Genomic DNA, 27,951 nt, shown 5'->3' on the forward strand with positions numbered 1-27,951 from the left:
GTTTCTGGAAGATTGAAGGGTTGGCTACAAAACCAAATCTTTCCAGTGTAGACATGTTTCCTGGCCCTGAGTATCAATTCCCAAGATCTGGAGTACATCTTTTTGTATTGTAAAATGTTATCGTATCCAAACGCAATTTTTCACTCTCAAATTGTGTGACATGATAATGACTATGTAAATTAGGATAAATTATGTTTGGCACCTGTTTTATAGGTGTTTTCTTAATGCATACGATAGCTGAGATAAGCGTAAGGAATAGCTGTCTTGCTTTAGTCCTTTTCAGGATATCTTGTATATATTCAGATGGTCACAGTGAAACAAGAGGCTGCGAAGAAAATGACACCACATCTGCCATGATTAGAGTCAAGATACTTCAGTGTTAATCACTCCTAATCATATCTAATCACTGATGTATGATGCTAAAGCTGTTTCATTCGAATACGTGGAAATCAGACTTGAGCCAAAGTGAAATGAAAGCAACAGTGCTCATCTTGAGTTTTGTTCACAGTTCTGAAACAGGAGAATAAGTCATAAGTGTGATGGTCGTTAGGATCTTGCTCATTTTCAATGTGAATATTGTGCAAATATTAATGAGAACTAACAGTTTAAAGAATCTGGTGTTCTCTCTTTTAAGAGAAACAAAGGAAGACAAGGAATCACATTAAAAGACTGTATTTCTCAATGCATTCTTCTGTTCAGAAAAATTATTGTCTGCTTTTATTTTTTAAAGATCACTGCTGAGAAAAATGACAGCTGGATCTGTCTCAGCTCCTCAGGTCATACCACTTCGAATCCCTCTTCCAGGGAAGGCTAAGCATGAAATAGACACAAATACTCTCGTTGAAATAAAATCAGGTATGAATAAGAGCTTTGATTCTACATAAAACCTATTCTTATGTATTCATTTGAAACTTTTAGCCTCTATACTTTTGTTTGCATTCAATTACAGTTTTTATGAGTGCTCACTTCATTAAGGAACTTATAAAATTAACCAACATGTTTTGATACACCAAATACACTTGCACTTAATTTTATGCATTCAGACAATGTTATTGACATATGAGTTATTTCATTTATGTTAGCAGTCTTAATTGCTTTCAAGATCAAGCTCTTAAGCTGTTGCATTTTGCTTTGACTGCAAAACCAGTGCTTGAAAGTGTCATGTGCCAGGCTCACCCCAAAGGTTTTCCTTACAATTTTTGAAATGCCACCTTTCACCATGGGAGAAAATATCTTTCCTCCCATTAGAATGGACAAGCTGTTGCAATGTTTTCATACAAAACCATTACACAGCTACTTTAGGAAAAGAAATATTGCTTAGAATGAAATTGCATTCATTGAGTAATTTTTCATGGGAGAAACAGTTTTGGTCCCAAACATTCAGTCATTTATGGAGCTGCTTTATTTCGTTTATGTGAGAAAAGCACAGGAGTGAGTACTTTCAAGCGCAGAGCTTGTTTTTCACAGATTGAATACAATTTGGCTAATCACTTTCTCCGTATCTTTCAGCTACACCTGAGGTCTCCATTTATTACACTTTAGATGGAAGTAAACCAGAACTCATTAGGAAACCTGGCTGTGGAGAGCACAACACTTTCAAATATAAGGGTCCTATCATATTACCAGTTGGGAAAATAATGGTCAAGGCATTGGCAGTTACAAAGTAAGTACCCTGTTTCATTTTAGTCATATTTTGGCAAGGAACAGATATCCTGGCATGGCTTGGAGCCCTGTTGTTGAAAGCACTCTGTGCCTTGCAAACAAGAGATGCCCCTTTCCCCAGCCAGTTTGCAGCCTAAGTGATCTTAATGGGTTGCATTGACTTCACTTTCTCATAAACACTTTTTAACCATTAAGTGTTTGTGTGGTGGGATTATCTCTCTGATGTTTATCTCCTGGGCTGTGGATGTAGGCCAACGGTCTGCAGAGGCTGTGGGTGAGCAACTGAGGAAGTATACTACGCTTAGAGCTCATCCTTTTGAGCACGGTCACCAAATTTTCAGAGGAACTAGTATGGTGTTTTCTGGGGTCATTCAGTGATACAGCCAATTTATAGTAGTTAGTCTTCCCAGGAACCTGCTTAGTTTCTCCCAAAGGAGCACAGAATGCTAAACCTCACAGCTCAAGTACAATGTTAGTACAAGGGTAAAGTGAAACTACAAAACATAGAAAGAAAACTGGACTCTGCTGCACAACCACTGACTTTCTCCAAACTTAGAGACAGAAAGAGGACACAGGCATTGTCTGTCAGAACCCTGTTCTACTGCCTTTTATATCCAACGGAGCAGAAACTTCCACTCCAGTTGGGGATTTGTGCTTGCTGTTCCCTGCTATTAGCACCTGCAGGTAGCCTTTGTTTGTGTCTGCGCTGGAATATAACAACATAAACCTAGGCCTATGTGTATTTTCTGATATTGCTACCTGGATTAACACTTGTTTCCAGTATGTTTTTATTGAGACATTTTCAGGTGGGCTAAATAGATGCTGCTCTAGAATGACAATGGATCCTCAATGAATGGTTTGGTCATTTACAGCCATTTTAATGTTACTGCTGTAATTTAATAAATGGTAGAGCATGACAGTTGTTATCTCGAATTAATAGGATGCTACCTGCTGCTTGACTGGGAAAATGGATATGTCATTATGAATGGAAAAAAAGTCTTGCTTTCCTCTATTTTCTGCAGTGCTGACAAACAGTAGTTACCCTAGAAAGCAGATACAGACGTATCAAGAATTTTATAGGTTGAGGGATTAAAATATTCATACATTTTATTGGTAACGTCTCAGTGTGTACGTTTTAAACTGAAAATAAATTTAAAACCCAACAAAACAAGGCAGTAGTTACTGAGAGCATTGTCCAGGATTATACTTATTAACTGAAATAATGACTCGCAAGCTTGGAAGAGCCATGAGCCGTGTTCATCAGTGGTTCGCTTTTTGCTGCGCGTGGATTTGTGGCATGTGTATAGCTTTATGAACATTAATTTTCAGGGACTGCAGGGAGAGTACAGTTGTAACAAAGGTATTTCTGGTGGAGTACAATCAACCAAGCATCCCCTTCTCTGTTGAAGACAATTACAAGGATTTCCTAAAAGATATCACCACACAGGCAAGTTTTAGCAAATTTAATGCCTTGTCTGAATATAAAATGTTGTATGTATGGTATTACTTAGAAATTAAACCTTGATTGCATGTACTTTTTATATATTTTACTACCTCTACTTGCCCATCTTTACTGCCTCAGTCCTTTTTGTAATACTAAAATTTCAAGGGGACTATTTTTTTTTTTCTTCTTCGCTGGTCTTTCATTACCAGTTCAAGTCAAATATTTTTGACTCTATCTTGAGGAGATCTTCTCTCCTCAAGAGAGGATTAGAGCAAAACCAAATATGTCATTTGGAATTCAAATGGAATTACTTTTTAGGAGAGGGAAGGTGGGATGTTTATTACAAAACCAAGGAAGAATGGAGTGAATGTAGAAATCAAGCCTGCCTGGAGTGAAGCACCCCAAGATTTTCAAGGTGTAGTATTACCTCATAAGACTGAAACAGACTTCTTTCTTATCTGAAAATAGGCAGTATACGGTTTTCTTCTTATATCACTTGTAAAATATGGGTAATTTCAAAACCATCTCAGAAGACAGAACATCCTCTGGGAATTCCAATTTTGATTGCTCAACACTGCAAATAGAAAACAAAAATTAACTTCCAAACATACCATATTACCTCTTAAAACATATTAAAAAGTCATTAATTTCTGAGCAGCATAACAAGACCCTTTGTGCCAGAACATGCTGTTAAACTGACGGGATTGCAAATTCTTTACCAAGTTCTTTACTGATGTTTGCTTGCAGTAACATTTCAAAATAAGTACACAAAGCAGAAATGAAAGCTTGATCCAGATTTTCTCTATAGATGAAACCTGTTATTCCATGGTAATGGCAATGGGGCTGTTTAAGAGCAGGGAATCATATTAATCTTTACTCATTAATTTACTCTTAAGAGCTGAGAGTTTTTTTGAGCGTGCAGGAAGCAAGACAACTGTAAATAGAGAAAAATACAAAAATAAGGTCTTTCCGAGAGGAATGAGATTTCTTCTAGTTTAATTTCCTGTAATTCCATGCAGTTTATTTGAACCTAAAATCTGGATGCCAAATACATTTTTAAATTTGCTTAGCTATAGGAATTTAAAATGGGAGTATGTAATATTTATGTTAAGATGTATGTTAACTGCATCAAGTGAGTGTCAGTGGACTAACAGGATTTTAATTTTAGACTTGGAAACAGAAAGAAAGACTTCTCACAGGTCCCTGCAAGGACCACAGCTCCATGCAAGTCATTTGGAAACAACAGAGTACAGAGAGGAATCCAACTCAGCACTACCAATAGAGTCGTTGCAGGTAAGCAAAGGGGTGTTGAGGAAAACTGTAAAAGGCTATTGTCAGAACTGAGCTGTAAAAAAAATGAAGATGTGAAGATTTGTGATCATTCTCGTATGATCTCTCACTAATTAATGCCTTTGGCTGTATTATACAGCATAATTTATATTTACTGGTAATGACTAACTGGAATAGGAATGCCCAAAGCAGTACAGGGTTATCAGTAAGGACAAAACCAGGCAAAGCAAATTAACAATGCCTGCTTTCCTACTCATTCTCTTCTAATATATTACTGAGTCTGCAATTAGCAAATAATTATTGCTATAGATTGGGAAGTTGGTGTTTAAAACGTAATATTCAGTAACACTGTCTTGGAAGTAAATATCAAGACATTGAATTATTTTTATTGGAAGAAGCTGTGGATCCTTAATGCAGCCGATAGGAGAATCAAGTGTGGTAGGTATTCCTTAAAGCGATGCATTTCAGTGCAATTTGTTTCAAAGAACATCTTTGGCTGGTTTTGCTACTGTTGTATGCATTTTGCAAATACTCACTTACTAAGGCTAAAGAATTACCTTCATTTCAGTATGCTAGTTCTTCTGCAGTGACTAGCCGGAAAAGCTTAGCAAGCACACAGGTGGCAAGGATCCAGAGGGAAACAGATTTTCTCAAGTAAGTGACTTTTAACACACTCGTCCTTGGGAAGTAACAGCAATTGCCTTTTGCAACCGAGTCGATAATACTGTGGGTTCTATAAAAACGAGCAAAGCAAAGATAGACACTGGCTCGTAACTGGAGAATGTGATCTAGGTAGGGCTTTGAAAATTCTTTTTCATATAGTTTTATTCACATCTCACCAATCAGAGTCATCAACTGACTTATCATCTTTTAAAAAACGTTACTAACACCTGTAGGATAAGAGGAAAAGCTGTCTCTTTTCAAATGAAGAGTACAGCCCTCACTGCTGTAGGTGAAAACCGGGCACTGGAGTAGTCCCACGGAACGTTAGTACTTATCAATATTGAAAGGGTTATGTGATCTACATCAGCAGTTCCCCATGTTGCAGAAGTGAGGCCTGATACAGATTGCAGTCAGGAGGCTTGTGTACCTTACATGGTGAGGAAGAAAGTGTGAAACTCCACGGCAGCCAGAGAGCGTTCGACCTTGCAAAGCTGTTTAGAGTCCAGAACTTCATATCACTGACGGTGAGGCGTGGTCTGGTGGACTGCTGTAGCTTGGAAACCACCGCTGAGAAATCGGTGGCCTAAGTCTTGTCACAGCAGGTTCCAGATTAATCGTTATTACGCAGCAGTACAATACCAAAACAAGCTCAGCTGGTTTGCTCTTATTTGCAGATGTGCACGCTGTTCTGCACCTCGCTTGTCTGACCCCTTGGCTCACTTCTGTCAGGAATGTGGATCTCCTATCCCACCTGTGCCAGTACGTCGCTTCCTGCCCCCTGAAGGGGCACAGGTCAGCAAAACATCATAACAATCAACAAATCCTCTTTGGAGAAACCAAATTCTTCAGCAAATTATACATTCAATGCTGGCAAAACCATTGTTTAGTCACACTTTCATTCAGGAAGCTCTGTTCTGATTGTTTTATTTTGTTCAATACCTTTATCAATGGGCCTGATGTAATTCTTAAATAATGGGCAAAATTAACCATAGATTGCTTCAAGTGCCATATATTTGAATAAGGATAACAATGAAAAAGTAAATTGTGTTTTATTCACTTGTGCCAGGAAATATCACTGAATTCAGATTCCTCCTCATCGCGCAACAACCACCACATCTTCAGCACCTGCATGCGCATCTTCTTCCAGTGCTAACCAGTGCAGTTAGTTAGTTAGTAACTAGTGGCTGTGTCACAGCTTTAGAAGATCCATCTAATATGTCTGAAACCTTGAAACAGTGGCATGTGCGGGCATATATAAGAGCACCAAGTTCTTACAGTGATGCCTGTAACTACCTTCTCTAAGCTCCTCCGAAGAGATAATTATCTGATCTAACAAGTCAATAGTGGTTTTGTTTTTTCCCTGTGTCATCAGAAAGTTGTCTTGTCTGGGGAAATGCTGTAGTTTCAAGTGATGACGGAGAATATTCAGCACCTCGTTAGATTAGGTTCATAACTGGCAGGATTTGAACTAACTGCACACATTTTATAGTAGCATTTTAAATTTACTGAAAATTAAATTAGTACTTTTCTGGCATATTTTTAGTCCTCGGTAAAGCATTCTCTTTCCAATTGTGTTCAAATTTTCTTAATAGCCTTTGATCTTTAAGGATCAGCATCTGTTGCTCTCAGCCACTCTATTTCCAGTGACTTTGCTGCTGATGTAGACTCTAACCAGGAAAACATTGAAAATCTCATGATAACCTTAATGATCTCATTATGGTCCTTAACATGCTGTGATGTGGCTTTTTCTTCAGATGGCACCATGCCTTGAATGCAGACATCTTGTGCCAATGAATACCCCCACTTGCATTGTATGTGAGTCACCAATAGCTCCACAGCTGCAGCCCCAAACCAACATCTGCGTAAAGGTAATTGAGAATAAATATAACAAAATAGCAATTTACCTCCTGGCATGCATTTTTCTAACAGATTACTTCATTATAAATATTTTGATCCAACTCAGGTTTGTGTAATTACATTCTGACAGCTTTAAGAGTTAGTAAGATTAAAACCACCTTGAATAGAAATAAGCATTAAAGGTAAACCACCTAAGCTCAGGAAAGCATGCTGGAGAGCACATGATGTAGCAGTCTAAATGACAAGAATGCATGCACTTGTGTTCAGTAGAGAGATGTTCTATGGTTCTATGATTTATGGCCTTAGTATTAGTAAGCATTTTAAGTTTATTCAATATGTTCTCATTACTTTGCTTACCTCATTTGATTCTAAGTGCTCAGCACAGATGGGCTGGCAGGACTGTTAGAGCACAGTCTTGATCAGCGATCCAAAAGTGCTGGTGGTCTTAACCAGCCAAAATTTGCCCTACAAAATACTCCCTACCCAGGGGACCCAAGCAGGGACCCTCCTCGATCCTCCTGGTCAGGGGAAAGTGTGGGAGGAGGAGAGGACTGATACACAGATGTCCACAATTGCTTGCAGAGCTGGTGTCAGCAGCAAGGTTTTGCTTTCTATGATAGTGGGACCCTGTTTGGGGATCAATGTCTCCTTAGGACAGATGGGATCCACCTCATAGGGCAAAGGTATCTTTGTCAGCAGGTGAGCTGAGCTAGCAAGAGGGCTTTAAACTAGAATCCGTAGGGGAATGAGGATTACCAGCAGCCCTGTTGAGAGAGTAATGGACAGGGCTGACAAGCAAAGGGTCTTGGGTGATGTGGACAAAAGGGAACACTTAATCAACAAAACAGGGCTTAAGTGAGGTTGCCTCAGGAACAATGCAGCAGTGCATAAGCAATCCAGAACTTTCTGGAAAGTATCAATGACAACTTCCTGACACAAGTGATTCAGGAGCCAATGCGGAAGGGTGCTCTGCTGGGTGTCATACTTACAAGGAAGGAAGGGCTTTTTGGGAGTGTGAAGGTCAAAGACAGCCTTGGCTGCAGTGACCGCAAGATGGTGGAGTTCAGGACTCTGAGAGGAAGGAGCAGGGGCAAAAAGCAAGATGACAGCCCTGGACTTCAGGAGAGCAGACTTCGACCTCTTCAGGGGTCTTCTTGAAAAAGTCCCATGGGATAAGGGCCTGGAAGAAAGAGCGGTCAAGAAAGCTAGTGATGATTGATTCAAGGATCACCTCCTCTAAGCTGATGAGCAGTCCATCCTGATGAGCAGGAAGACAGGCAAAAGTGCCAGGAGGCTGTCAGGGATAAACAAGAAGTTCCTGTCAAAACTCAAATATGAAAAGGAAGTATACAGAAGGTGGAAGCAGGGACAGGTAACCTGGGAGGAATATGCAGAGATGTTGTTAGGAAAGCCAAAGCCCCTATGGAGTTGAATCTGGTGAGGGATGTCAGAGGCAACAAGAAGGGCTTCTGTAAGTCTATAAATACCAAAAGGCAGACTAGGGAAAATGTGGGCCCACAGCTGAATGGGTGACACAGGACATGGAAAAGGCTGAGGTACTGACTGCCCTTTTCACCAGATGACCTCCAGAGGTGCCTTCCAACCTCAACAATTCTATATGATTCTCTGACAATCGCAAGGGAACATTTTTGGAAAGGAAAGGATGCTGAAAGGAAATTGCTGGCTGAAGACTATCAGATAACAAAGGAGACTCATAACCTGAGGCAGTTGTCAGCTTGATGTCAAAGTAGGTTATAGACATTGGCCAAATGTAATGTTTTATGGTAGCCCTGATGTAGATGCAAAGGCAGACCTGAACTACTTGGTGACAACAATCAAAATATCAGACTCGTTACTCTTAGCTTTGGTGGAAACTCTTGTTAATAGTGACTGTGCTAAGACCTTTTAGGGCACCTTCATGTTATATTATTATTATTAATAATTTTCCTTGCAGAAACTGGACTATCTGTTTTGTGTGAGTGCAGTGACTAAGCAAACTGACACTAATATATACAGAGATCTGGAGGTGTTGATCCTGGGTCTCCTGAGGGAACTGTACTATAGTTTAAAAAAAAATGTCACTAAGATGCATAGATTTGTGATGACCAGGCAATATGGCCTGACTGAAGCCCACAGCAGACTTGAAGGATCTATTCTATCTGCAGGGCTGAATAACCACAGCACTGTGTAAGATCAAGTCCTCCTCTTCTTATTGTTGTTCACATTTTTCAAATACTATGTGAAATGTATTCTTTCTCTATTTAAAAGGGCAAAGTAATTTGTCAGGCATGTGGCACAGGAAATCCTCTTCACCATAAACACTGTGTGACTTGTGAAAGCAAACTGCCTGAAATACAGATGGTAAGGCTTCTTGCATCAGTCGCTCTAGGGTTAATCAAATCAAAGCATAATATTCTTTTTCTTTGGAAAGCTGAAGCTGTATCCCTGTGTGCCTGTCTTACCAAAGCAGAGATTCGCTCCCCACTGCCATGTTCAAGCCCAGTACTCACCCGGATGCTACATCACAAATGTCCAGCTAAACATAAGTGTGTCGTATGCCTTCAAGTTTTTCCTATGGAAGTCAGGATTTCAAATACTATTGCGAAAGCTCGTAGGCTCTTAGAAAATGGGGAGTCTTGTTTGTGCTCAAATTATTTTCTTTTGCAATAGAAAACTTGAGTGTGTATGTATATCAGGAAGATCATTCTTGTCTATTTCAATGATTTTGAGAAAATAAAATGTTCTTTTACATTATTTTTATCTCCATTTGCTGCTTCTCCTACGTGCATACAGTTACTATGCTTGTATGTGGCTGTGACTCTGCACAGAGGTGAGAAAAGCAACAGTAAATGTTCCCCCTACAACTGCTGTCTGTTTCAACTCCCCATTTAGCTTGCTCACTTGGTTCCTTAGAAGAATTTTACTTTCACTTCTGAAAAGTCTTATTTGAAAACCTTACGGTACATTTCACTTCTCCAGCTTGTGATAAATACAGAAATGAGAGAAGAATAATGATTTGTGAGTTAAACTTCTCTGATTATCATGGCAACGTCTGGAGTTCTAAAACTGTCAGTAGCTAGACGCAAAGGTCTCTTGTAAAGCCACTGAGGTGTCACTTCCAAGTGAATTTCAGCAGGAATCTGGACTTACCTAAGACAAATATATGTTTAGGTGCTTTGCTGAATGTAGGTATTAATGTGTAGCTGCATCTGTAGTTAGGCATGTGACTTGAATGGTGAGACCTGTAGTAGCTAAGAAAGTTAAATGCTTACTACAAACTATTAGTATTAATCAGAAATTTTACTAATAGTAATTAATTAGTGACAACCAATAGTAATTCCTGAATAATTAATAATAATGGTGATATTACTATTAATGGCTATTAAATAATTTAGATTCAGAACATATTTAGACTTGTGCTTTTGTGAATTTTATCTTCCAAATGAACCCTCAAATTACATCGTTCAAATCGCAATGCAGGTCACAGGTGAAAATAGGGCTATTTTGTGTTTGCTTACTTGCCATTGTGGTGTCTGTAATCAAAATAATTTTCCTTGGCTTCTGTACCTTATCCATATTCCTGACTTGCAGAGAAAATAAACTGCATAAGCGCTGAGGCAAAACCTAACAAAACACTTTAAGACTTAACTTGTCCTAACTAGGATCTTTACTCAACCTCTAGAAGTTTCAGCTGAAAAATCTGTTTTCTTTTGCATACCTGTGTAAGTTAATTGCAGTAGGAAATCTAGGTAATATATAACTTGTATGAGGTAAAAGAGTGCAAAAAAACATCTATGTAGCAAATACCAAACTGAGAGAAAACTCATTGTCTGAACACACTTTCCCTGCCATACTACTCCAAAGAAAGGTACAAAGAAAAAAGCTGTTATTTTTCGGATTTGAAAATACAAGTTCATCAGCAGAGAAACCTCTCTCTCAACTTCGATTGAACTTATACATGGGGCCATATTCATAGATTCATAGATTCATAGATTTCTAGGTTGGAAAAGACCTTAGAGATCATCGAGTCCAACCATCCCTAATCCCCATTAAACCATATTCTCAAGTAGATCATCCACCCTATTCTTAAACACATCCAGGGATGGGGACTCAACCACCTCCCTGGCCAGCCTATTCCAGTGGCTGACAACCCTTTCAGAGAAGAAATACTTCCTAACATCCAACCTGAATCTCCCCTGACTAAGCTTATGCCCATTTCCTCTTGTTCTATCACCCATCACTAATGTAAAGAGCCCTTCCCCTACCTCCCCACCATCCCTTCTCAAGTATTTGTAGGCTGTAATCAGGTCTCCCTTCAGCCTCCTCTTCTCCAGGCTAAACAGCCCCAATTCCCTCAGCCACTCCTCATAAGTTTTATTTTCCAGCCCCTTGACCAGTTTAGTCGCCCTTCTTTGGACTCGCTCCAGGAGCTCAATATCTCTCTTAAAGCGAGGGGCCCAAAACTGGACACAATATTCCAGGTGCGGCCTCACCAGTGCCGAGTACAGGGGCAGGATCACTTCCCTGTTCCTGCTGGTTACACTATTCTTGATACACGCCAGTATCCCATTGGCCTTTTTGGCCACCTGGGCACACTGCTGGCTCATATCAAGCCAGTAGTCAACCAAGACCCCCAGGTCCTTCTCCGCCAGGCAGCTCTCCAGCCAATCTTCCCCAAGCCTATAGCGATGCTTGGGGTTTTTATACCCCAAGTGAAGGACTCTGCACTTGGCCTTATTAAAGCTCATGCCATTGGCCTCAGCCCAACGATCCAGCCTGTTCAAATCCCTCTGAAGGGCCTCCCTACCCTCGAGCAGATCGACACAGCCTCCCAGCTTGGTGTCGTCCGCACATTTACTGAGGGTACATTCAATCCCCTCATCCAGGTCATTGATAAAGTAAATTATTATTAGTAGTAGTAAATACTCAGCATAAAAGGACACCATTGATAAGGAAGTGAGTTTTTTTTCACTCAGTTCTGTAAAAATATTTAAAAATTAATTAATGCCAGATTTTACTGTGGTTTTATGATGAAAAAAATTACAGCTTAGATCCAAGTCAGTCTGTTGCTTATTATAAGTTGAAATAATTCTTTTAGGCTAAATATTACTTTATGTTACCAAAGTAGCTTGCTTTCCTTTCCCTTATTTGACTTGTGAACTTTTCTTCTTATGAAGTATTTTCTCCTTAATGCTTGTTTTGTTTTATCAGCCCATGTTTGGAGGAGACACTCCCCCGCCTTACCACAGCCAGCAAAAGAAGACAGTTTCGTGCTCAAAATGCAACCGTGTTAACCAGTATGATGCCCATTTCTGTGACTGGTGTGGAGCCAAGGCACGTGCTCTCAGTGTTTGTGTTGACAAGTCTGTTTTTACTTACCTCTGGCCTGAAGCAATTTCAAACTTCTCTGCAAAACTCTTGTCAGTTTGTGCACAGCTTATTATTATCAAAATACTTGCTTAGAGAATATAAGATTATGTAAAGAAATAAAGAATGTAAGATTAGGTAAAGAAAAATGAAGGGCTTAGATGACATCTGACCCCACATCAGTCAGTGACTTAAAGGTTTAGAGATGTAAACAAATGACTGTGGGTCAATGTGCATCAGCTCACTGCATCAGTTGAGATGCAGTCGCCGTGTACTCTGCCAAAGTAACTTATCCATCAAAGGTTAAAGTGTAGGCTAACCTGATGCAAGTTTTCACATACCTACTTTGGGCCATGATCACCTATACAGGTAATTACCAGAGATGAGATGATGCAAGCAATTTTTTTGGCTGAAGGCCTCATTAACTTCAGTAAAGACAAGTACTTAACTGCTGCTCAGTAGAGCTTTTGCATGGTATGATCAATGTAAACAATTTCCCCTGGTGTATATTTTTGTAGGTATAGTGTTTCAATCTAAGATCCCACTCAAGGAGATTTTTTTTTTTTTTTCTAAGAGCTGAGTCTACATAAAATTTGAAACACTCCCCTATATGCATACGGAACCATTGGACCTGTACTGTACCAGAGGACTTGGGTGGTGGTGATGTTGGAAGTGAGCTGGAAATAATTGCAGTTTAATATTCGGTATCAGAGCACCAGACTAGTAATTACAGGGCTTTGCCAAATAAGTATTTTTCAAAGTTTATGTTCAAAAAATAACATACCATAATGCTAGATCTGTCTGAAAAAAATGTATGCCTCTGTAATGTAATGCTGAGATATCTGAAAATTTATTGTCTTGCATCTCCCAGTGTGTTAACAGTCTCATATCCTGGTTAATATCTCTAATCTAATAGCATTAGGTAGTGCTACTTTACTTTCTTTTAATTCATGCCACTGCTTTTATCACTCCTGAACCATGCGTCATATGTTTCTGTAGTGACAAATGTTTCGTTGGACTTTCCAGCCCGGACCTCCTCCATCCTACTTCGCTTGTTTCAAGTGCGGTACAAGCAACCGTCCGTACGCTCGCTTCTGTGGGTCCTGCGGCGTCTACATGGAGCCCCCATCCAGGGCGGGCTCTCGGAACGGCAATCCCCTGGATGCCGGGGACTCACTGGGCTTTTCTGAGGTAAGACACACAGTACTGCAAAGCCAGGTTTGAACACAGCTAAAGGTCCACTGTGGGTGTAGATGGGCACAAGTCTTTGTGATGTTTCCTCTTTGAGACAACATTGTGGTCGGTGAACATGCTGAGGGCAAAACCGAGGTTATGTTTATTCGGAGAACTGCTTTCTGCCAAAAAGCAGCTTTGGCTAAAGGCCTTAATCCAGCCTTCTTCTAAATAGCAAAGTGAGAAGCAACCAGCTTTTGAAAAGTCTTAGCTCTTTAAGTACTTTCATCTTATTGTTTGTGAATTATTTGTGTCCTGCCAATACAAGGTATTCTTTCACGCATATGTAACAGTGTTTTTAAAACTCCATTTTAAGAAAAAACATGATATTTAGCAGGGCCAGCTTTTGTCCTACAAAAGCGTACTTGTCATTTTGCTGGCAATCATGAAGAGTTTTGCTTTTGCTTGAATATTTGTTATAAGTTGCATCATTGTTACGGACTGGTAATTAAAATCAAGAATTGTTGATGATTCTTCCTGCTAGCTTTTTCATTCCTTTACAATTTTGTGTACTGTTCTAGTTAATTTCTGCTTGTAAGCCATTTAATTATATCTGATTATATTACTTACACTTTTCCTTCCCCTCCACTCCCCACAGGCTAAACAATTTCAAGCTCAAGCTGCCTGGCAGCCTCTTGCTATTTCCTTGCCCAAATCAAGGGCAGGACTAAGAGAAAGAGAAGATAAAGGAACCCAAACCATTGGACTTTTTTACCCATCTAGCAAACTGTTGGAAAAGAAGGAGCTTGAGCTGATTTCTCAAAAAGAAAAGATGGAAAAGATGAGTGATCATAAGCCTCTCCTGACAGCCATTAGTCCTGGAAAAGGTTAGGAGTTCTGATTTTATGTTTTCTAAACAGAGCTGCAATGTATGACCTTGCTTCTTCTTGAAAAGATTATAGTCTATGGAATGTGCCATCAGCAGGACACTGATTTACATCTTTACAAGTCTGTCTCCCCACCAGTCACTTGTAAATACAGTACCTTAGAATTCAATCACTGATCTCCATCAATAGCTAAAAGAAAGCCTATCAGCAATATCAAAATTATGGTTACTGACTCCTGTGCAGCCTTACGAATTTGCTAGTAGCTTCATTTTCTCAAATCCTACAAGATCAGGGCAGGTGTCCTATATTTGAATTGGAAACCACTAAACAACCACCCCACCCCACCTTCCAGCACCCTCCTCACCTCCTGCAACGTGAAGCTTGGTTAGTACTGGGATATCTCCTGCTGGGAGTATTGTTAAACAAAACTGACACAGAGAAGATCGTAGCTCTTGAAAAATATGATGAGGCTTGTCTACGTGAAGAACTTGTTTGGGGTGCTGTTGTGGAATAAATTATAGGATTTTTGGAAACAAAGGAAACTAAACTAGAGAAAGGGATTCTTAACAGGATTACAAAAACAGGGTTGGTAGAAACCTTGAGAGCTCCTTTTTAGGCCCCATCGTTCAGCCCCTCATGTACATCTACATCGCTCGTTGCAGAGACTGTCCATGCACAGACCACTGTATCGGTACTGCAGACAGCTTTGTTTCACAGTGCCTGGTTTGGTCAGTGGGTTCTTTGTGGAATCACTTGACTGTTTGCTGTCACTAAAACCTTTGCAATTTTTAGAGATTTTAGTTTTACTATCCTGGGAAAACTCCAATTTCAGCTTTCTGGATCCCAAACCCTCGAAGACAGTCCGTCAGTATTAATTAGGGACCTAATAAATGGCCCAATTTCAAAATTGTCTTTAATCTCACAGGGAAGTCCAGCTGTGCAGTCCAGAAAATAAGTTAATTTTAAATCACTACAACATCAAACCATGGTTTGGAGGAGCAGTTACTTTTTTTGATCTGCTTTCCCATCTCCAGGTCTTTTCTAGAATCAGAGGGTCAACCCCTCAGGCCATGATCAGAATTATTTATCTATTGGGTAGGAAAAAGTTCCTAATGAATGTTAGAAATTCCTGTTTTGACTCTGTATATAAATATCCAGAGGATGCACTTTTATTTTTAAAATTGTCACTAGGGAAATCCCTTTTCCTACTCCCTTGCTCTGAAATGTGGTGTGTTCTCTTAGACATTGCTGTAGGAAATACACCACTTGACTCAACATGTCAGAGAGCTTAATTCAGTCAGAGATAATAAAGGATTGGCCTGCAATAGTGCTGAGAGGAAAAAAAGAAAAAGTAACACTGAACATTCATATATCCCTATCAGAAGTACAGCTCTTGGCTTGTGAGTGAGAATTCCCTTCCCTGGGAAAGGTTGGGAAGAAATTCTGAACTGCTTTTGAACTATGTTCGTTTTCATCCGTTTAGCAGAGGTAACTTTGTTGAAGTTGCACTGCGTAATGTATCCTCCATTAGATCCTGCCAAGGACTGAGGAACATATCTCATCCTATAAATCAATAAATGTCAGTTACAGTCAGGTCTTTCATGCTGTTCCTTTTCCTTGATGCTGAGCTATATATACGGCTTGAAACTGCATGTATCAACACGACCATATGCTGTCGCCCAGGAAAATCTTGTTTATATATGCCAAATATGGCCATTATGTCTTCAAATAGTATCAGACATGAGATATTAAAGTTTTTAAATACAAGTGATTTTTTTTATTATTATTTCTTGACCATATTGGCCATTAACTAACCTTCTTTTCTCTTGTGAAGATTAAAAAAAAAACAGTTAGGACAGGGTGCAAATAACAGCAGTACCAAAACACTAATCCTCTTATTTGTACTGTATTTCTTTTTTTTTTTTTACTTTACTTTCAGTCTGTTTGGAACAGGAGCCAAGAAATTTACCAGGTAAACTTTACAAAGAAGCCTCCCCTTTTCTACTGTAACAATCAGTAAATCAATGGGATATAGGAGTAATCAACTATTGGCAGCATGAATTCAAGTATTCCATCAGTGCTGCCAAAAATCCTTTCAGATGTGATAAAACATCAAGCTTGCAAGAATATGTTCGTGGCCATCTGGATTTTTTGAAATAAAATCTGGGTATCTAGGCTAGTTATGAACCAGTGTATTGCACATAATACTGACTTCTCTGGAGGGATCAATCATGAAGTAGTAGTCTAGCTTAGATTTTTTTAATTACTATTTTCAACTTGTATCAGTTTTTGCATGTGAGACCGTGGCAGGGAACAATTTATGTTGCCCTGTGGATCTTTCTTTTTATATTTCTTTAAAGCTGCCTAACAAATAAGACTTGCTGGTTTAGTTTCCCATAGCTTCTACCACTTTGATCTCGGAAGAGTCCTCCAAGCACAAAAATCCTTTTGCACTTGCCTTTTCTTGTAAAAGTCAGAGCAGCACTTTTCTTCTGACTTGGCTTCTTTTCACTGTTTTGAGCGTCACTTAACAAGAAGGGATGGATAAGGTCGGAGCAACTTCATTGTGTGAGTTAAACGAGGTTACCAAGCCCACACCATTTATTTACAACAAAATAAATCATACTCTGTACTTTCTATAAGTACACTCAAAAATAAAATTAGCCAGATCCTTGATAACAATCACTTAAGAATGAGAACAAGTCCTTTTGTTTCTTTCTCTGATGGAAACGGAACGTTGCTTTGGAAATACTTGGACAGGCGCTGCAAAAACTCTAAATGGCTTAAGATGAGTTTTGAATGCAGGCGCGTTCAGCCCCTCATGTTTCATGCCCTGTACCAGCATAAAGGAATGCTGACTCTCTCCCAGAGATCATAGAATCATTTGGTTGGAAGAGACCCTCAAGATCCTTGAGTCCAACCATTCACCCTGCACTGTCAGGGTCCCTAAACGATGTTGCTCAACACCAAATCCACACGGTTTTTAAACACCTCCAGGGATGGGGACTCCACCACCTCCCTGGGAAGCCTGTTTCAATACTTCACAACCCTCTCTGTAAAGAAATTTTTCCTGATATCTAACCTAAATTTCCCCTGGCGCAACTTGAGGCCATTCTCTCTCGTCCTGTCATTCATAACATGGGAGAAGAGACCGACCCCCATCTCCCTACAACTTCCTTTCAGGTAATTGTAGAGAGCAATAAGGTCCCCCCAAGCCTCCTCTTCTCCAGACTAAACAGTCCCAGCTCCCTCAGCTGCTCCTCATAGGACAAGTTCTCTAAACCCTTCACTAGTTTCGTTGCTCTTCTCTGAACCCGCCCAGCACCTCAATGTCCTTCTTGAAGTGAGGGGCCCAAAACTGGACAGAGTACTCAAGGTGTGGCCTCACCAGTGCTGAGTATAGGGGGACAATCACTTCCCTGCTCCTGCTGGCCACACTGTTTCTGATACATGCCAGGATTCCGTTTGCTTTCTTGACTGCTTGGGCACACTGCTGGCTCATGTTCAATCGGCTGTCGACCAGCACCCCCAGGTCCTTCTCTGCTGTGCAGCTTTCCAGCCACATTTCCCCAAGCCTGTGACGCTGCAGGGGGTTGTTGTGGCCCAAGTGCAGGACCCAGCACTTGGTCTTGTTGAATTTCACCTTTTTTTAGGGTATAACTTGCTTCTCATTTTCTTGATCAGATGAATTTTCTAAAGGAAAATTCAAATTTTTTCGTCTCAGTGAAAATATGCTATCTTTTAAATCATCTATCACATGAGTAGAAGAAATGTTACTCACCATTTCAGGGATTTTTCTCCTGCTTAACTGTCTCTGATCAGGTTACTGGAGAAAACAGCTGGATCATGTCTGTGCGCACCTTAGAAGCTATGCTCAGAACAACCTTGAATTCAGAACACTGATTGGAGAACCTCGAATGGGAAAGGTAGGAAAGAGCTTGTAGTATCTTCCTAGGGAGCATCATGAAAAGATTGTTGCGGCTGCTACATAAACACTGAAAAAATAAGCATCTCCCTTTTCTTTAGACCTTGACCTGTTTGTGTGCCTAATTTTTGTTTTGTTGTTCCATTTTTTGCTCAATCTTTTATTGATGATTTTTTTTTCTGCTTTCTTTCCTATGGCAATTTCTATTCTTTTCTCACCTCACAGATAGAAGTGACAGAAGCCAGAAAGCCCTTGCTCAGCTGCTTTTACAGTAGGCAATCCCACAGCAGGCGATCAAGAAAAAGAAGAATCACTGACACCTATGTAGTTAGTTAAATAAGCCCTGCTAGAAGTGGGATGTAATGATGTGCTTGCCCCTGCTCTGGGCTAGATTATGCCAGCAGGTAGCAGCAATTCTCTTTGGCTACATAGTTTACTTCCAGCCTAAACTAAACCAGTATTACAGGAACAGGGTATTGCTTTTCTTAATGGAGATGTAGTCTTCAGAATGCCACCAAACTGCATTAAAATGATTAAAGGGGTGATAGCAAGGAGGTGGAAAACTGGTGATTCTTCCGAAAGAGTCCTAGAAGATAGGGCTGGTATGACTGAGAGATCATTTGGTCCCTGTCCTCAGGGAGGATCAACTCTGCCTAAACTGTTCCTGACAGATGTTTGTCTTGAAGTTTTTCAAAATCACCAACAATGGAGATTTCACAATTGCCCCAGGCAGTTCATTCCTGTGCTCAATTACCCTTGCTGTTCAGCTGCAGTACTTTATTACTTTCTTTGGCACCCCTGCTGGGTTAAGGAGTTGCATCCCCTCACACTGCTTCCTAGGTGCTGCCAGCAAAACAGCTTGTGGCAATGTCCCGTGGACCGGATCAGTGACTGACCTAGGCTAAAAATAGCCCTGGAGGGGAAAAAATGGTCATCAGTGCTAGTACAAAAGCAGGTTGGCAGTGAGCAGCTGGAAGTAGGATGCAGGCAGAAGTAGGGTTGGGAACTCCTTGAACTGGCATAGCTTTTTCCCAGTGTCTGACCTCACTGATTACAGTTCAAGCTCACTAGTAGCCTGTCCTGACCAATGTGACACACCAGTCATAAAACCCCGATTTTAGCACACAGAAACAACTACAGAAAAGTTTGTAAATACTGGGTGTCGGAAATGTAACTGTTATTTGGCAGATTACACTTTTGGGAGGTAGGACATTCCATCAAATACTTTGCATCTGAATTCTATAATCACTGAGACCTACTGGGTCCACCAATATGTTCAGAAGCTATAGTACAACTATAAATATAAAAGATATCTGCTTGGTGATGTTGAGCTGTAGGTCCACTGCAACTTGTTTCCTTTGCTAGAGGATTCAAAAGGATATGCCTGAAAAATATTAAATTGCCTGGAGAAGGCTACTCCTGCTGCTTCTTGGCCTTTTGTCATCCTATTCTCTTGAAACCACTGCCCTCAGAAGTAACAGAAGTGATTCAAAGTAGATGTCAACTATCTGGGTTTAATGCTGTTTTTTTGGTGTTCCTGTGGATTGGAAATACAGTTAACCTTATCTCAAAATTCTCAACCTGCTGCAATATAACCTTGTCAGCTTCATTCCACTTCTTTATAATCCCCTGTGCACTTGCGTATAACTTCAACAGTCTTCTTGATGGCAATACTGTCTCAAATGAATTGCTATAGAAAGTTGCCCACGGTTTACTACAGACCGTGCTTCTACAGACTGGTAGTACAAGCAGCAACCGGTTCTCTTGGAGTAGGGAGTCCTAAGGACAACACAGCCTTCCATGCAGCTGCAAAATCCGGGTGGAGAATAACTGAACTTTCATGAAACATAGCATTATTACACCTTTTGGATTCATTTGGCATTTCAGTCATTCTAATACTTCCAGTTGCTCAAGATACCACCTGCCCTTTGCTGAATTAGTCGGGAAGTGTTGGTACAATATCGCAAGTCGGCAGAGCCCTCGTGTGATTTTGTGTGATGGGTCCACAATAAACATCATCAGCAAGACTTATTCCTAAAACTATTTCTGCGTACTTTTTTTGTGAGAGATACTAACGGCTGCTCTTTCCCTCTAGATTCATTCTGCTACCATCCGTGAGGATGACTATGAAGTCACTATTACACTGAATTATGCTCTTGCTATTAACAAGGTCAGTTCAGGGGATGAGGCCTATTGTTAGACAGCTGGTCTAAAGGTGTCACTAGACCAGTCCGCGTAACGCTGGTATGTTTTAAATTCAGGTCTAAATAAGAAATTCTTTTGTTCAGAGCCTGTTAACTCATCAATTCAGAGAAAGGAATATTTTTCTTTTTCTGTTGGATCTGGCTGAACAGGTGTCTTTATCTGATTAAGCCAGTCTTCATGGTTATGTTGCTATCATCTTGCATTTCATTAGTTTGCTATTAACATTCTTCTTTTAGCTGATGTTGTTTGATCATTCTAGCACCTCTCAGCTCTTGATCTTAGAGCCTCCTTTTCTTCAGTCTGCATATTGTGCTCTTCAGAAACAAGCTTAGTAATTTTCGATAGTTTGGAGATATTGTTTGCCAGAGCTCCTGTTAACTGTATTCGGACACTCAAAAGTCCCTACCTCCAGAATTACCATGTTCCAAAAACCACCCACGTATTCATTTTCAGCTTTTCAAAGATGAAAATCTACCATTTCAAAGATCAAAAATTCAGACTGTATTTCTTGTGTAGAATGTTTAAAAGCTTACCTTGCCAAGTGGTGCTTGAAAAGGTGTGTCACGTAATTCCACAAATGAGGAGTTAATCAGATCTCTCAAGTGGTAGACACGCTTTCATTTGGATGAAAATCTGCATTTCACTAGGTGAGGCTGAATCGCTTTTTTCTTTTTTAAATCAAAACAAATGCCTAACACAAGGTTTAGAAAAAACACTACATTATTTTGCCTCAAAACAGAGTTCAGTTGTATACAATAATTTGTCTGGTGATAATTTGAGACTGATATTAAAAGCCTGCATTTTTTTCATATGCAACACCACGGCTCTGTGCTGCTAAGATTACAACAGCATTACACGATAATCTGATTAACTGTTTGCATTTGATGATTCTACAGGATATTCATACTAATAAACCCCTGAAGGTCAGCAGTCGTTACCTGAATACTGTAACAGAAGTCACAGGTGGGCAGGATGGCCGTCAGATTAGTTTTGGTGAGTGGGGTTTTTTTTTCCTCTGTTGTCTTTGTGACAGACCATAAATATAGTATTATTATACTATAGCAAGAACATGGAAGTAGTGCTTGGAAGGTTAGGCACGGAGATAGGTGAGCAAATGCATTGGCACATTCTGTGCTTACTTAAGTTGATCTTCAACTTAAGTAGAAGATCAAGTAAGATCAACTTTGGAAGATCAAGTCTCAAAATGTGGCTGAGTTGAGATTTAAGCAATGTACAGACTCCGTCAGAAGCTCAAGGGAATGCATCCCCAGAGGACAGCTGGAGAGGCCAGTGAACTGCAGCTGCAGCTCACAAGAGTGTCTTTATTATAGTGATAAAACTTTAGATGCTTTGAATGTCTTTTTACAATAAGAGCTATAAATGTCAATATTATCTCTCCTGTTGAGCTGTGCCAGGGACTTCAGCTTTGGCACATTGGACAAAGATAAGAAACAATGAAATACATCAATTCTAGACTCAGTTTTCAGAGATGCTTAACTTGCATCTTCCATTGGTGTCAGCAACAGCTCAGCATTTAAAGCATCTCATACAGGACTTAGGTTTTCATTAAATCAGTTGTAAAGTCAGCAATAGAATTCAGGAATTCCTATAGTGTCGTTTGACACACTTCAATTAATGTATAAGTTTCATCCACCTTGTGCTTCCAGTCTGAGACTTGGCAATAGGCAGCCATGGCACTAGGAGCGGGTCAATAATGTGACTGTGATTCCAGGCACTCTAGTGGCACCAGCTCAAAGCGTCCCCACATGCTGCATAATTTCCTTATCAGCATTCCTGCACGTTGGCAGATTATGTCTCTTGAAAATAACAGATGTACATATCTTTTCAAGGTCCTCTAGTCTTGTTCTTAAGTATTTGAGAGCTAGACAGCATTGAAAAATTGTAAGGTTTTTGGTTAAAACAATTCATGAATCTGAGTCAAGCCTGTTGAATAGCTGCAGCAAGTTAAAAAAATACTCTAACCTCCCCAAACTCTGCATTTCATTGAATCTTCATTTCAAAATAGCAAGTTTTTAAGTCTGCCTGAGTGTAAACCTTTTGTTAAAACCAGTCTGATCTGCAACAAATATTTCATCACTTTCTCTTGTAGAAAACTGATAAATATTGCTTTCTTTTCAACACAAAATAAAATATTTTTGCGGATAAATTATTTCCAGATCTCTCCCCCAAGTTCTTGTTAGGATACTGACTTTGCTTTGAATTAACACTTGTTTGCCTTTCTGGTAGGCAAGGATAATAATAATCTTTTCTATTCAACAGGCAAAATAAAGAGAACAAAGCCAAGAACACTTACAGAGAAAGAAGATAAACTCTCCGTACGTATCTTCTGCCAGTACTGGAAAAACTACCTATGGAGTAGCACCAACATGAAGGGCATCCAAGAGCGAAAATAGAAAGCTTTTAATACTGACTGGGGTGGTGGGGAGGAAAGGGGCAAAAGTCCAACTTAATATAAAACCTGAAAATTGGTAGCTGACATTTATTACGGAACTGGAGAGAACTAAACTTTCTTCCTGCTAAGAGCTTAATTAGATTGTTGCTCTTGTTTTTGGACTCCTTCTGGTTTGCTGACACAGCATTAGGCCTAAAGACTGTCGCAGACTGATTTTGTTACAGGTTTTTCTCAGAAGCAACATCAGATGGAGGTGTTATTGTCTTCCCTTGACCTTACTACCTGCTTCGGCTCCATAGGACATACCCTTGGATGAGCTAGAACTACTGTTTGCACAGTCAGGCTGTGAACCAGATGGGGAAGATGATCCATGCAACAAGCTCTTAAGTCAGCTCAGTTTTCCCATAAAGCTGAGATGTCAGCACGACTGAGGGCAAGCTTAATGCAAGAAGCAAGGCTTTACTTCGACTAGAGAAATATCCCAGAAGCACTGCCTACTAAATGGATCATCAGTAATAGCACAGAAATCTTCGAAAGGGAAATGTGCATTAATCTCAGCTTGGATCACTTAGCCAACTCAATGGGTGGAAGGAGATATAGAGCTTTGTGATATGAGTCCAGAGATAAAAATGCTTTGTCAAGTGACTAGGTTTTCGAAAGGGCAGAGGAAAGAGGTGGAAAGGTGGGAAGAAATAAAAGAAAGTTTTTGGGTTGGTTTGTTTGTTTCGAGATTTAATTATCAAACTTCTGTGAGGCAAAACATATTCATTTTCTAAATAAAATACTTCCACAAGTTCTGGAAGCTTCAAACTTTAATTCTATAGCAAAGAACTTGTGCCTATGTTCACTGTGGTGAGCAGATCTTTGTACAGTCCTGGAGAGCTGCACTGATGTAAAGCTAATCACTTGCAGACATGTTTGCTGAATCAAGACTTCAATAGTGAGATAATTAGCCTGCGTTATCCAACACTTGCTAAGATTCAGAAATTCCCACAGAAGGGTAATGAGTGAGGAATGCCAAGGCTCAGCTACGCTGTACTCGTGCCACTGTGTGCATTTTCCACCTTTGCTCAAAGGCAGAATGTGGCCCACCTACTTGTATTTTCGCCATGTGAAGTGTTACTGGCTGTTTTTTGTGTTTCCACAGCCAGAGTCCAGACAGCTACTGGATGAACTGGGTCCAAAAGGGAAAGGAAGAATCACCTTGGTAGAACAGTTGCTCAGTGAAGTAAGTTATTGCTTGCTGAAGCTTCCCTTTCCAAATCTTTGACCATTTACTGCATGAATATTAGCCTGGTATGCAACGTCAACTTCATGCTTAGGAGGCAACATCCCCACAATACAACTGACTGTCTTCAGATTGAAAGAGCATTTTGGAGAAAAAACAGCTTCTTTGACATTTATCTATGTTCTCCCCAAATTTCTGTCTGGCTGGTGCGTAACGCATTCTTCTCTGGGTTTGTCAAGGCCATACGGAAAGAAAAAATATATTAATTTTATAGTTTAGGGTCAAATCCTCTGTACAGCAAAAGCAAGCATAACCTCTACCTTTTTGCTGTGTGCATCCTGACAGTGGGATCTAGTTTGACTGCTCTTGTTATAGATGTTTCCTCTGGCATTCAGCTAGGAGACAAACATTTCCAGAAGAAAAGTGAAGAAACAATACTCCAGAGTTTGAACATTTTTCTGTCTTGAGCATAAAGTCCATTTACTGACTTAAATTGGCATAATATTAAGGTGGAAGCTGAAGAATCTTCATGGCTTTTAACAGCTCACTTTCCCTCTCCTGTTCGTTCCTAGGGAGCTGACCCAAACTGCACCAGCGAGGAGGATCGGCCTGCTCTCACAGTGGCTGTCCTTAACAAGCATGCGGAAGCAATCTCTCTTCTTGCGCAGAAAGGCGCGGACATTGACCAGCAGTCAGGACTGTAAGCAAGCACTGATTCTCTGCCTTGAGCCTTTTGAAGTTTTACCAAAAAAAAAAACTACCTGTGCCCCAATTTTAGACAGGATTAACCTCCCACCCCTCCTCCACAAAGCTGTAAGCAAGGGGCTCCTTTCAAAGCCAAATTTAAAAAACAAAAAACCTGCAACTGAGCAAAGATAACGGTATTCACAGGCCGCCTTTCAGTTGCCAGCTTTGAAGATTTCTCATAATTTCTGTTAGAAAAGCTGCTGTTTTGTTAAATTCTTTCCCCCATCCACTTCGACTTAACACGGTAAACCACACTAAAGCTTACATTAAGAAAAAAAAAAAAATCACTGCGACTCCAAGTGTATTCTATATCTTCCTATTCATTTTCCTTAGTTTAATTTGCTAGACCACTTTTCCATGTATCAGGAGAGTTTCCTTAGCCAATAAGTAGATTCTTCATTCCTCCTGCGCAGGCACAACAACACTGCTCTCCATGAAGCAGTTCTGCTTGGACTGGAGGGGAAGGAGTGCATCCGAGTCCTGTTACGGTATGTACCGCAGCCGAGCCTCCAGCTCAGCCGTAGGCTACCTGCAGTCTGCCACCTGCACAGACCCAGTCGGACACTCTGCAGGGCCAGAACCTGCCCAAGGCTCAGTACTCCTACCTCACGTCGTGTTCCTGCAGGAAAAGGCACCCAGAAATTCTGAAGTGACTCCGCATAAGCATTTACCTACAAGCCGCTTTACTAATTCCAGTAACTTGGAATGATTTTAAGTAGCTTAAAACAATCTGTTCTTTATTTACAGCTGCAATGCAAGCATAAAAAAGAAGAACGCGAAAGGGCAGTCAGCATATGATTTGGCTGTTACAGCTGGAAATAATGAAGTTATTTCATTGTTCCCAAGTAAGCTTGGACAGGGAACGTTGGACAAACTTGCGAAACCCAGGAGCACTGGTCCTGTCAGTATGTGATTGCAGCCGCCTTTTCCCCAGGATGGAGCTGGAGGTTCTCCAAGTTTGGGAGCACCCAAGTGCACACGTCCAGTTCTGTCTGCAGACTTCACAACCCTGTACAATCATCTCGGGCCCCATAACAGCCAACGTTTTGTAAAAGATTCCCTCATTCCTTTCCAGCAGTTCAGAGCACAATTCTTCACTGTTTGCGCTCTGTCCTGCAACATTTCTTTTCCTTTCCAAACTTGTGCAAGGGACGGGACCAACCGAACCTTCCAAGGCACAAGGGACATTTTAAGGAGACCTGATGAACGCTGCTTGAGACAGTCTGACACTTGAGGAATAGCACTGCAAGCTGTACTTTGATTAGCTCATTTTCCATTTCCAAGTTAAAACTGCATTCTGTGCAGCTCATTGCATTAAAGGTCAGATTCTTTTCCTCCTGAAAACTGAGCAAAATTACTTTGCTGTTTTGCCTTCAACTTTTATTTATAAATGCATCAACATGAGGCAGCAGCCAACCACAAATAGAAGGTTTACAAGGATATCAGGTACCCTAAGATTTGGTATAATTAAACATTATTAGCCACAATCCTAAATACCTGAAGGAGCTTTAAAACTCCTTCCCCTTTTTATTTCCAAAAGTATCCAAAAGCGTTGGTGTATTCAGTATAAAACCAGAAGTGCCTGCCAGCTCTTGCAGGAAAGACAAGTTTTTGCACCAGAGCTACCAGCATCCCCAAACTGGAAACAGCTGGGTTTAAAAAAAACCCGAACAAATAAAACCACAAGTAGTAATCCTTAATTAAACCAAAAGGAAGAACAGGAGAATCCCTGCACAAAAATATTACATATGCACTGCATCAAACCCCAGGCACTTCCCAGACAGACTCAGGTGAGAGAAGGAGAATTCAGTCTGCTTCCCACGGAGACGGCCACCCTGGAAGCAGCCTGAGGAAACACAGCCGTTCAGGCCAAGTGGCCATGTCAGAGTACACATACGAGACGGATGTCACCAGCAAGTGAGAAGCTCCAGTAGTCTAGGAGACCAGATTCTCTATTTCTCGGCGTACGGTCTTGGCTGCGTCTTCAACCTCGGTCACCTTCTGAGAAATTTCTTTTTTCTGCAAAGAATAAAAATAATACATTACTGTCCACCACTAAATTGAGTGTCGTTCATCTTCAAGGGAGAAATGGGCTACGTCTCCTATAAGGCAAAGGCTGAGAGCCAGGAGTCAGGAAGCAAGAAACCACCTTGGCAGCACCGAGGTAAGGAACCAGGGGGCTGCTACACAATCCCAAGACTAGAAACTAAGTAACTCTTCCTGCCTCACAGGGGTGTAGAAAAACACCACGGCGCAGATGTGCACATACAATTGCGTTTTTCATTCGTTCTTTGTCCAGCTTCAGGAACTCCTGCAGCGTCAGCTTAGTAGGATCTTTCTGAAGGGCGAGGAAAGCACAGCCCGCAGAGTGTTTTTTGTGTTCCTCCCTGGAAAGCGGGAAAAGGAAAAAACAAAGCCATAAAGAAAAGCTCAGAAGACACACGCACCCATTCTCCCCTGCCAAGCACCTCGGTCGCCAGCAGCGGTCCCACCTCTGCTGCTGCTGCCCGGCCGCTGCTCGCCCCCGCGCTGCGGCGGGAGCTGCGCACCGACCGCGGCGGCCGGGAGGGAGGGACCGACCCCAAACCCCCCCGCTACTCACAGCGGGTCGTCGTCGGGCTCCCAGCCCTCCAGCTCCTTGAAGCAGAAGAAGCACTGCGCCACGTCGGGCCCGTTCTCGCTGGGGCAGTGCACGAAACCCGCCGCCGCCATCTACGGGCACAGAGAGCCCGCGAGGGCCCGTTAGCGCCGACCGCGCCCCGGCCCGCCCCGCCCGGCCCGGCCCCGCTGCCCCGCCCGGCCCGGCCCCGCTGCCCCGCCGGACTGACCCGCTCGGGCGTGCAGGTGCAGCCCTCCGTGAAGGGCCAGTTGCGGAAGGTGGCGGCGCGGGTGGGGACGAGGTAGAGCCGCCATTCCTCGGGCAGCACCTCCGCGCCGTCCGCCATGACTCGGTTCAAACGGCGGCGGTTGGGCGCGCGGGGCACGGCGGGAGCGGGGCGGGAGCTGCCGCGGCCGGGGCCGGCTCGGCTTTCCCCTCCCCTCCCGTCACCTCCTGGCAGCCGGCGCGGCCCGGCGCCGCGCGTTCCCGCG

At 41.4% G+C, this 27,951-nt stretch overlaps 2 protein-coding genes across 2 annotated transcripts; one reads left to right on the forward strand and one right to left on the reverse strand.

Annotated features, from left to right (window-relative positions):
• The first annotated feature begins 746 nt into the window (after positions 1-746).
• DZANK1 (double zinc ribbon and ankyrin repeat domains 1) lies at positions 747-26,242 on the forward strand. Its single transcript, XM_086630372.1, has 20 exons — positions 747-855; positions 1,510-1,663; positions 2,992-3,109; positions 3,425-3,521; positions 4,275-4,399; positions 4,965-5,050; positions 5,734-5,851; positions 6,814-6,927; positions 9,185-9,277; positions 12,128-12,250; positions 13,310-13,474; positions 14,115-14,343; positions 18,166-18,269; positions 20,364-20,438; positions 21,370-21,466; positions 22,721-22,809; positions 24,034-24,114; positions 24,687-24,814; positions 25,275-25,349; positions 25,609-26,242. Exons 1-20 carry the CDS (start codon positions 747-749, stop codon positions 25,772-25,774), a joined length of 2,346 nt encoding a protein of 781 aa, XP_086486498.1. The 3' UTR covers positions 25,775-26,242.
• Positions 26,234-27,806, reverse strand: BIRC5 (baculoviral IAP repeat containing 5). Its single transcript, XM_086630381.1, has 4 exons — positions 27,690-27,806; positions 27,464-27,573; positions 27,131-27,248; positions 26,234-26,880 (listed from the first exon to the last, which is right to left on the reverse strand). Exons 1-4 carry the CDS (start codon positions 27,804-27,806, stop codon positions 26,797-26,799), a joined length of 429 nt encoding a protein of 142 aa, XP_086486507.1. The 3' UTR covers positions 26,234-26,796.
• Between the last annotated feature and the right edge of the window lie 145 nt (positions 27,807-27,951).

This window comes from Tauraco erythrolophus, chromosome 2 (genome assembly GCF_009769465.1).
Source record: "Tauraco erythrolophus isolate bTauEry1 chromosome 2, bTauEry1.pri, whole genome shotgun sequence".
Taxonomy (NCBI): domain Eukaryota; kingdom Metazoa; phylum Chordata; class Aves; order Musophagiformes; family Musophagidae; genus Tauraco; species Tauraco erythrolophus.